A 10,405-nucleotide genomic window follows, 5' to 3' on the forward strand; every position below is an offset into this window, starting at 1 on the left:
AGCATGCATTACCTTGTTACAATACCAAGCCTTGTTCTTCCTATCATTATTAGTCCGCAAAGATTATGGCCCCAGATTGAGAGTAAAGGCATAGGTCGTTGATTTTCAATATCTAGATTTTCTTGGGGCGCCTGGGTGGCTCAGTCGGTTAAGTGTCTGTCTTCAGCTCAGGTCATGACCCCAGGGTCCTGGGATGGAGCCCCATGTCAGCTCTCTGCTCAGCAGGGAGCCTGCTTCTCCCTCTCCCTCTCCTCTTCTCCCAGCTTGTGTACTCTCTCTCTCTCTGTCTCTGTGTGTCAAATAAATAAATACAATATTTTTTAAAAAATCTAGATTTTCTTGTCTTGGAGGGAAGAGAGAATAAAGTAGGTTGTTGAGCTGATGGTCTGCAGAAGGTATGGACGTTCTTGGTCATTTTGTGTTAAACATCATGGGGTCCTTTGTATGGAGCATCATTTTGCTGTGGCTCTGCTTGCACCTGCTATTTCAGAACCCCAAGTCCCCCTATTTCTGGATGGGGGTGGTGTTCTTAGTCTGTGTCCTATGAACTCAGAAACACTGTCTTCTCGGAATCACACGTGGGCATTTTTGTCCCTTGACTGGTGATCCCACTTGCCGCCGGTGCCTGGGAAGCCTTTGCAATGTCTTGAATCAGCCTGCTGCTGTAGGAGCCGTCTCCCGCCGATGTCTGTCCCAGTCCTGCTGGGCGATGCTGGGGACACTTTGCTCTGGCTGTGATCCCGGGCCCAAAGCCATGTGTGACGTCTTCTCTCACCGGTGAGCTGAGCATGTGCCCAGGCCGTGCTGCCAGGACCTCCTAATGTCCTCCAGGGCTTGTTAGCTGTGTCAGTTGCATGGTCTCACTTAAAGAGCTCTCTCTAGGATCTAGACCACAATCTTAGGGCAGACCCTGTGCAGGACTCCGGAGACCTTCTTCCTGTTGAATGGAGGGTGGGGGGGGGGTGCGTTGTTATTCCACCTGGCTTTAATGCCTTGGCTTACTTGCCTTCAAGCACATTCCCCCAGCAAGATGCCCATTGCTCCCTTATGTGAACAGACTCCTGAGCAGGAATGTCTCCCATCTTTTATACAGCAAATCTTTAGGGAGGATCTATTGTATACCAGGCACTCTGCTAGGTCCTGCGGGTACAGTGGTGAGTGAAAACGGGCAGAGTCCCCCTGTTATGGAGCTCTCGGTTTAGTGGACATAATAGCAAATCAATAAATTACACTAGCAAATGTGTATAATTAAAGTTGAGGCAAGCGCTCTGAAGGCTAAAAACAGGCTCATTCCCATGTGTGTCCATTTCTGTCACCCAGCTTGTGTTCCTGCTGGGATTCCAAGCTTTGTTCTATATCCAAGCACTTACTAGTAGAGGCATTTCAAAGTCTAGAATTATTTATATTTGGAAATAAGATACCCATATGCTTTTCAGCATTTTACTTTACTATTTATGTTTTATTTAAATATAGTCAATATTATATGATAGATAATTATCATATATTAATATATATCATATATTTATAGTTGTCCATATATTTAATATAATGATTATAATTGTTATATTATTATATATAATATAATATCTTGTCCAGGAAGGTGGTCTTTAAACTATCCAGCCTTCAAGCTGCAGCAGACAAAAGAATTTTCTTAATATTTTACATTGCCTAAAATCCAGAAATGATACGTTTATTTATTCTCATGCCTGGTAGGGAACTGGCAGTGAATAGGCTTTGGAATGTACTGGAAAACAGTATAATGCTTTTTCTAAAGAAAGTCCATGAGCTCTTTCAAAATTGATGATGGGTTGAATATTTGTCTTGAATTCATTATTATTATGAATTATTATTATTTGGTGAAAACTTGCATACCATTTTGAACACAAGCAGTAGTATGCTGGTCAATGTTTAAACCACCGTCTCTCCAGGGAATGCAGGGGAAGGCCCTGATTTGTAGCCTTTGTCCATTTCTCTGGTGTAATTACTCCTTCCATGACCATTTTCAAGCTACCAAGGTGATGTCACTGAACACTGATCACGGAACTGGGAAGAGATGCACGTGATAGACTCTTGTTAGCTGTTGTAAGCTGTGTGATCTGAGCAGGCAAATATGAGAATTAAAGTCCTGACCTCATGAAGGCTCTCTAGTATGACACAGTTTCTCAAACTTTTTGACCTCCGCCCCTCCCCCCCCATAAGTGGGATGGGGGTAACAGTGTAACTATAACCAAAGTTTAACAAACTGTAATCACTTTTACTATTTACTGCATTCTTATATTTAGTGATTGCTGTGTTTGATTCATTTAACACACATATGGCTGTTGCTGTGTGTCAGGCACCATTTTAAGTGTTCTATATATATTGACTTGCTCAGTCCTCATAACCACCCTGTGAAGTAGATGCTGGTTTCATCATTTATTACTTGGCAATGAAGTTACTTGTCTTCCAGAGCTCAGATGTGCTGCTGAAAGGAAACAAACTATACACAGTCCAGTTGAGTTTAGTCGGTAGATAGCATCAAAATAACAATGTATATAAGTGCCTTGTTGTGTATTTTAATTTATTACATTTTTTCCATGACCAAAAGTGCTTTGTGTGCTTAAAATACTTTAAGATATTTGTAATGACTATTAATTTTCGTCTTTTCTAGATTTTTTTTTTCCTCAGAGTGTTATTTCTAATTCATTAGCATTTCACCTTCTCTAGAACATTTTCTCTCAGGAAAAATAGATTTGGGGGACTGTTAATCAAGACTATGTCCTTTCTGGTTCCTCTGCCTTCCACTCTCCCTCTTCAGCGGCTTTCCATTGAGCTTAGAAGAAAGTACAAAGCCTTTATCATGGCCCATAAGGTGCCACACAGTCTGAGTCTGCCACTGATAGCGTGATCTAGGGGCAAAGGGTTTGAGGTTCAAGTTCTGGTCTCTTTCCTTGCTATCTGTGTGACCTTAGAAACAATTGTCAATCTCTCTGTGCCTTAGTTTATTCATCTTTCAGGTGGGAAAATAACAGCATCTATGGTATAGAGTTATTCTAAGGATTAAGTGAATTAATGCACAGAAAGGGCTTAAGACAGTGCCTGGTATATAGAGAGCACTTATTAGGTTTGGGCTCCTCTCCTCTTCTTCCCCCTCTGCTTCCCCAACTCCTTACAAAACTTTCCCTCTTTCGATCACTCTGGCTGAAAGATCTTTGCACATGCTCTTTCTACTACCTAGAATATTCCTTTCTCCATTTTTCACCTAATTCATTCCTACTTATTCTTCAGGTCGCTGCTTAACTCTCACTTCTTGAATGAGCCTTCCTGACCTCTAGTCTCACTCAGACCCATACGAGAGTCTCTCATCACAGAACTGACCTTCTTTTTAAAGCCCTGCCACATTTTATTCTTCTGTATTTATTGATGTGATCACAGGTTACAGCATGGTGAAGGTGGGACTGTTTTCACAGTATTTGCTACCATTCTCTATGTCCGGTTGAAGCTTGGTATGGCCCTCTAAAATCTGTCTGCTCCTAACAGACAACTGGGAGCCTCACTAGTGCATTTTTAGTATCAGCTCCATTCCCGTCTTGGCTTTAGGTGCCTTTCCTTATGATTCTTTTTCTCTTATATTTAAATAACTCTTATTTCTTTCCTATTCTCTTTGCAAGAGGCACACATGTTCACTTTAGAAAATTCTCCACTACTGATTTGTTATGTTGTTCTTAGGTTTTCCCTATAAACTATCTAAAACTTTGGGGAACAATTTAGAGAGAGAAATACATCAATACAAAGAAATAATCAAGGGTTGCCTGGGTGGCTCAGTTGGTTGAGCGACTGACTCTTGGTTTCAGCTCAGGTCATGATCTCGGGGTGGTGGGATCAAGTCCCCTGTTGGGCTCCCCTCTGGGTGCAGAGTGCAGAGTCTTCTTGTTCCTCTCCGTCTGCCCCCCCCCCCCGCAGATGCATGCTCTCTCTCAAATAAATAAGTAATTTAAAAAATAGATGTGAATTACCTACTTAAACATTTACCTGTGATTAAAATTACATGTTCTTAAGTATTTAGCTTGCACAGTGAAGACAATGTTGTTTTGGCGACTGGCATCAGATGTAGGGAGCTACAGAATGGCTGTTACTTTTACTTTTTGCAGGGAAATGTCAACCTCTAGGGAAGTGAGTAGATCTCTTTCTTCATGCTTAGATCTTTTATGGATTTTGCACAAATAAATATCCTTTTACCCCAACAGAACACCACCAACAACAACAACAAAAGAACAAAGTGGAAATTAAAATAATAATTTGGAGGGGAACTAGTTACTGAATCAAATGGAATAGTATTGAGTACATGAAAGTTTACATTACTTGGGGGTAAATTTGGGGTCTACTCGAATGACCAACCGTTTCTTGGCTTCTTCAACACTACCTTGTCCTCTGGCAGGCCAGCAGAACTCTCCAGCCAATAGTTCTAGTACTTCTCCCTTGGAAAGAAGACAACAGAGTCCTTGTACCCCCAAATCTAAGCTAGTTTCTATTGAGCTGTGGAGAGATATGAAGCTCCCAGCCCCAATTTCACCAAATACCCATGGGTTGGGACTTTAGTAGCTTATTAAAAATGAACTCTAGCTAAGAATTCATTGTTCATCTCACAGCTCTTATCCACAGATATTAAGATTCTTACTGTTTAAAAATGTTAATGTGTCATGTCTTAGCTTGCCACTTACTGGCATTGAAATAGTGCTGAATTTGCAATCATCCTCCAAAGCCCACATTATACACTGCATTATTTGTGTTGACAGAGGAATTTGGATTTCCCTTCAAATAGTTTTATCTACTAAGACAGGTGAAGGAGAGTTCTCCAGGACATGACATACTCTAAGAAACATAATTTCCATGTTGTTTTTTTTTCTTTTGTAAAATGAGAGATATAACTGCTGCCAGTGAGCATCTGAGTTTAAAAAGAGATGATTTTATGAATATTAAAATAATAGTAATGAGTATATAATTTTCTTTCTTACCTGACTATTATTTATTAAAATGATACTCATTCATGCTACTGTGTCATCTAAGGTTGGTAAAGAAGTTTCTAAGGGTCCTACCATTTATTTATAAATGATTCATATCAGAAGTAAGTACTATTTCAGGGTGCCTGGGTGGCTCAGTTGTTAAGCGTCTGCCTTCGGCTCAGGTCATGATCCCGGGGTCCTGGGATCGAGCCCCACATCGGGCTCCCTGCTCTGTGGGAAGCCTGCTTCTCCCTCTACCAGTCCCTCTGCTTGTGTTCCCTCTCTTGCTATGTCTCTCTCTGTCAAATTAATAAATAAAATCTTTTTTAAAAAAAATACTATTTCATCAAGAATTTAGATTATCTTTTTAGTTTATTGATTTACTCAATTCACACTTAAAATTTTAAAGAAGAAAACCAAGGTTTGTTTGTTCTTTAAACAGCTCCTATTTATAGTAATCAAACATTTTATTAGTCATTAATCATAATAATTTATTTATTTTAAAATGTTTTCACATCAGTTCAGTATAGTTCAACAAATATTTATTGACTTCGTGTCTTTAACCTTTAGAGCTATTTTGTCTTATCAAGTAATATGACAACTCAGCGTGTTTGCTGAGTAAACTTTGTTAAGACCTAACAAATTCTTAGCCAAAAAAAAAAAAAAATGGTGCTTAACTAGATGAATGTTTGAGAAATAATGTGCTGTACCATTTATGCATAAGAACCACTCTATCAACATCGACACTGGTTGTAAGTTTTGAGATTTGAGGATCCCTCCATAATTCCCCAACCTCAACACCCATGTGTGCACAGAGAGGCATGCGCATGAGTGCACACACACACTCACACACGATGTGAAGTTCATGAGAAAATATCCTCCTTATTCAGATGCCTGTTGTGTTGATCAGGGATAGCCTTGTGGCCACAAACAAATTGCTTTAGTCTGATCAATTGTACTGACTGGTTCAAAAACTCTGAGGATAGTACAGTTTAAAGAAACTTGGATTGAGTGGCAACCTTCATGAAGACTTTCTCATGGTCCATCAGATTCCCTCTCAGGACCAAACTCCAAGCCTGGAGATCTGGATTGTAGTGATCCCTGTGGACTTCCTGTAAAAATGACAGCATTGGACCATTGGACTTTTAGAGTCATTTGATTTTATGATATTTGTATGTTTTATAATTAGTACATGATGTATTGCCTCTAGACAGTAATAGTAGCCATAAAGTTAAGAGATTATCAATTGGGGTCAAACAGATCTGGGTGTAAATTCCAACTCTGCCCATTACTAACTGTGTATTTGAATTGGTGTGTCATTTCACCTCTTGGGCTGCAGTTTCTATATTTATAAAATGGGATAGTAATCCCCATCTGTCCACTTTTTTTCTGAGGATTAAATGAGATAATGTGTGGAAGTGCTTAGCTCACTAACCAGTCATGGCTAGTACTGTGAAATGGTGGAAATGACTTGGAATCCATATCTAGAAAAATACAAAAATATGCAGAACCTTCTCTGCCTCTGGTTTTTCGTTTGTTTGTTTGTTTTTTATTTTTTGGCCATATGCCTCCCATTGTTGTCTGAAGTTATATGTGTAAAACAGGTGTCAAATGAGAGAACACTTACAATTTTATCTTTAAATTTTAAAACTTAAGTAAAATTGAAATAAAATTTTAATTTACATACAATTTAAACCATTTTTAAATTCAAATAAATCAATTTGTTGCAGGTAACGAGGATAGGCACGGTCATACAGCCACTTTGCAGGAAATAAAAACTGTGACGGACCAAGTGAAGCAAAATGAAGAAAGCACTTCACCTCCTCAGCCGGCTAGGAGGACCGAGGCGTCACTGCCATCGGCAACAAGGATGCAGAACCCCGCTCCAGTGCTGGCGAGACCCCAAGAGCCCTCCTTTCACTCGGGAGTCCTGGGAAATATGTCCCAGCAGGACGACCGTGCCCAGATCTTCCTGTGGAGCTTTATGCTGTGGTCTGACACCATAGAAATGGTGCGCGTGGCTGGCCACTCCGCCGTGTATAAGTCAGGCTGGCTATACCCAGTCTACATATTCAGTTTTATTTCTCTCCTTCGAATTATATTAACTCCTCAGAACCCTCTTCTGAATTCCCTGGGCATCCTTCTCCAGGATTTACCCTTTATTTTTGTTAGACTTAGTTTAGTCATTGCCCTGGGAACTATCACACCTGTACTGGGCCTTTGTAAAAACATCCTGGTGACTCTCTCTTATGTGTACTTCAATCACGTAACCAAATTCAGGGCTTTCTCTACTTTTGAAACGTCTTCATTTTAAAGAGAAAATGTAATATAGTCAAACCTCTGCATTATGCATGTGTACACATTTGTAATTTTTTTTTTTCTGGGGCATAAGTTTTTGTACTATGTAAAGAAATGAATACATTGTAGAGAATACACTGTTTTTAATAACTGTAGCATATCACTTTTTAAAAAATATATTCAAATGATGTTAAATTTAAGCAAAGTTTTATTCTTATGTTAACTCCCCTGTATCTCTAGAAAATGTTAGTCATTTTAGTTATGTATACCACACTTTTTCTCAAAACACTCTTCATTAAAGCTTTAAAAAAATTAGAACATGTTTTCCCACTAAGTTAGCCCAAGAATGAGATTCTTATCATTTATATAAATTAAAGAGCATTACAAGACTTAGTGAGAACTGTTTTTTTAGAAAATACACCTCAAGTTCTTGAATAATTTTTAGATTATACTTTTTAACAATTTGAATTGTAGTTTTAGGGTCTTCTTCACACATGGGATTATGTTCTTTAATACACTGTGGCAAGTGACTTTTATGTAATCGACGAATTTCAGCATAAACAGCAATTCAGTTTAATAGATGTTTGGTTCAGTTTGAGGCACAGTTCTTTTGCTAGTACTGAAGTATTAATGTAAATACTGTTTAGTAGAATGAAGTCTAGGTACATCAGTAATACCTAAAGTTTTATAATAGGAAGAAGCCATACACTGAAGATGTGGATTTCAAAGAATATTTTGTTTGTGGAATTTCAGACCATCCTAAAAACAGTTGCACGCCCTGTTTAGAATTAGACATTCAGCTTATGAATATAGCAGCAAATGCTTAGTGTTTTATGTGATAATATGTAATGAATATCTTGATATTAAGTGATGAGATACATAATTGTGAAACTTGCTTTCACTATATTGGGACACTCTTGGATATTCAGCTGCTAGAAGAATTTGGGAGGCTTATGTGTGCAGAGTAATGTGTTAAATTAGCAAGTCTCTTCAGTGATCTGTGGCAACAAATAGCTTAAGGATGGATAACTGAACTTACCTGCCACCCCTACCCTCCACCAAATTCCCCAGTCTCAGTGGGCCCCTGTGCTTTATGGTTTTTCCTCACACTATTAGAAGAGATCTATTCACAGTTATTAAAAGCTTAGCTTCTAGCTTTATGGCTTGGGGCAAGTTCTTTGACCACGGTAAGCCCTAGTTTCCACATCTAAAACATGAGACTAATAACAGTACCTTAGTAGGTTAGAATTGTACTTTAAGAAAATTGAGAGGATTATATGAGACAGGAAATGCTCTCATGACATTGTCTGGCAAACAATAATAACCCGATAAATTCTAAATATTTCAAATATACCAAATCCCAGAGAAACAAGTAGCTAAATGCATTGTTTTAATTTTCCTGTCTCATTCTTTGCTGCGTCCCTGTTTACTGTCTGGGAATAAAAATTTTAACCATGCATTTGTGAAAAATAATATGTAAAGTCTTAAGATTACCTCAGATTATAATTTTTCACCAAGTAGTATTAGGTTCAAAATGAGCAAATATACAGATTAAAGTTGTTGTGGCTATTGATTCATCAGGCATTTGACTGTCCCTCCTGAGTTTTCATAGAGCCGAATTGTAGCACTCGGTTAAGACTTTCATTATGGATTGGCTTTATTGAGTTCCCCATTAATGTTTAAGTCCTTAATCTTGTTTAACAATGTATCTCTCACCTCATCTGTCAATCCAACAGGAACTTCTAATACTTCTAACTCTTAAAAAATGAGAATTGAAATCATTTCTTTCAAATAATGCTATGATAATCTTTTTTAATTAAGGAAAACCTATGATGAGGTAGTTGATTTGTAATATTCTTATTTATGAAATATTTTACATACATTTATATTTATCTTTATGTTGGAATTTATAGAGTGAACAGTGTTCAAACTCTAAATATTACTGAGTTTAGAATGTATTTTGTGTCTAATATTTGAATATGGATGTACCTGATATATTGGGAAGTCATAACACTTTATCCAAATAGTAAAGTCATGTACATGTAGGAGGAAAATTATTGAGTAACTAATTTAATTTAGTATTTTATTTCAAGAGTGTACACGTTTATAAAGTTCAAGTCTATGTTTTTTTATATTTAATGCTTTTCAGTATTTTGTTTAATTAAAATTTTTTTTAATTGAAGAATAGTTGACATACAATATTAATTTTAGGTGTATAACATAGTAATTTGTTTACATACATTACAAAATGATCACTGTAATGAGTCTAGTTACCATCTGTCATCATACGCAGTATTTACAATATTATTGCCTACACTCCCTATGCTGTACTTTATATCCCCGTGACTTATTTATTTTATAACTGGAAAATTACACCTCTTAATCCTCTTCACCTATTTCACCCATCCACCCCCACCCTTCCCCTCTGGCAATTATCAATTTGTTCTCTGTATCTAAGAGTCTATTTCTGTTTTGTTTTGTTTGTTCATTTGTTTTGTTTTTTAGATTCCACATATAAATGAAATCATATGGTATTTGTCCTTCTCTGTCTGACTTATTTCACTTAGCATCATACCATCAAGAACCATCCATGTTGTTGCAGATGGCAAGATTTCATTCTTTTTATGGCTGAGTAATATTCCATTGTATATATATCACATTTTTAAATTTATTCATGTGTTGATGGATACTTAGGCTGCTTCTGTATCTTGGTTATTGTGAACAGTGCTGCAATGAACATAGGGGTGCACATATCTTTTTGAATCAGTGTTTTCATTTTCTCCTGATAAATACCCAGAGGTAGAATCACTGGATTGTATGGTAGTCCTATTTTTAATTTTTTGAGGTATCTCCATACTGTTTTCCATAATGGCTGAACAATATTACATACATTCCCACCAACAGCTGTAGGTTCCCATTTCTCCACATTCTTACCAACACTTATTATTTCTTGTCCTTTGGATACTAGCCATTCTGATTGGTGTGAGGTGATATTGTAGTTTTGATTTGCATTTCCCTGGTTATTAGTGATGTTGAGCATCTTTTCATGTGTCTGTTGGCCATCTGTATGTCCTCTTTGGAAGATGCCTCTTCATCTCCCTCCTCTGTCTATTTTTTAATTAAAT

At 37.5% G+C, this 10,405-nt stretch overlaps 1 protein-coding gene across 4 annotated transcripts in view; it reads left to right on the top strand.

Moving 5' to 3' along the window:
- The window catches only part of TMEM236 (transmembrane protein 236), a 36,577-nt gene extending 26,544 nt beyond the window's left edge, over positions 1–10,033 (top strand). For 2 of the 4 annotated variants that reach the window (XM_078075189.1, XM_036097073.2), the window contains one exon: positions 6,713–10,033. In XM_078075189.1, the coding sequence (XP_077931315.1) occupies positions 6,713–7,296 (584 nt within the window). In that variant the 3' untranslated portion in view covers positions 7,297–10,033. The remainder of the gene's footprint in view (positions 1–6,712) is intronic. The other 2 variants (XR_013449006.1, XR_013449007.1) reach the window with 2 other exon arrangements.
- Positions 10,034–10,405: the final 372 nt, after the last annotated feature.

Source organism: Halichoerus grypus, chromosome 6 (assembly GCF_964656455.1).
Source record: "Halichoerus grypus chromosome 6, mHalGry1.hap1.1, whole genome shotgun sequence".
NCBI lineage: Eukaryota > Metazoa > Chordata > Mammalia > Carnivora > Phocidae > Halichoerus > Halichoerus grypus.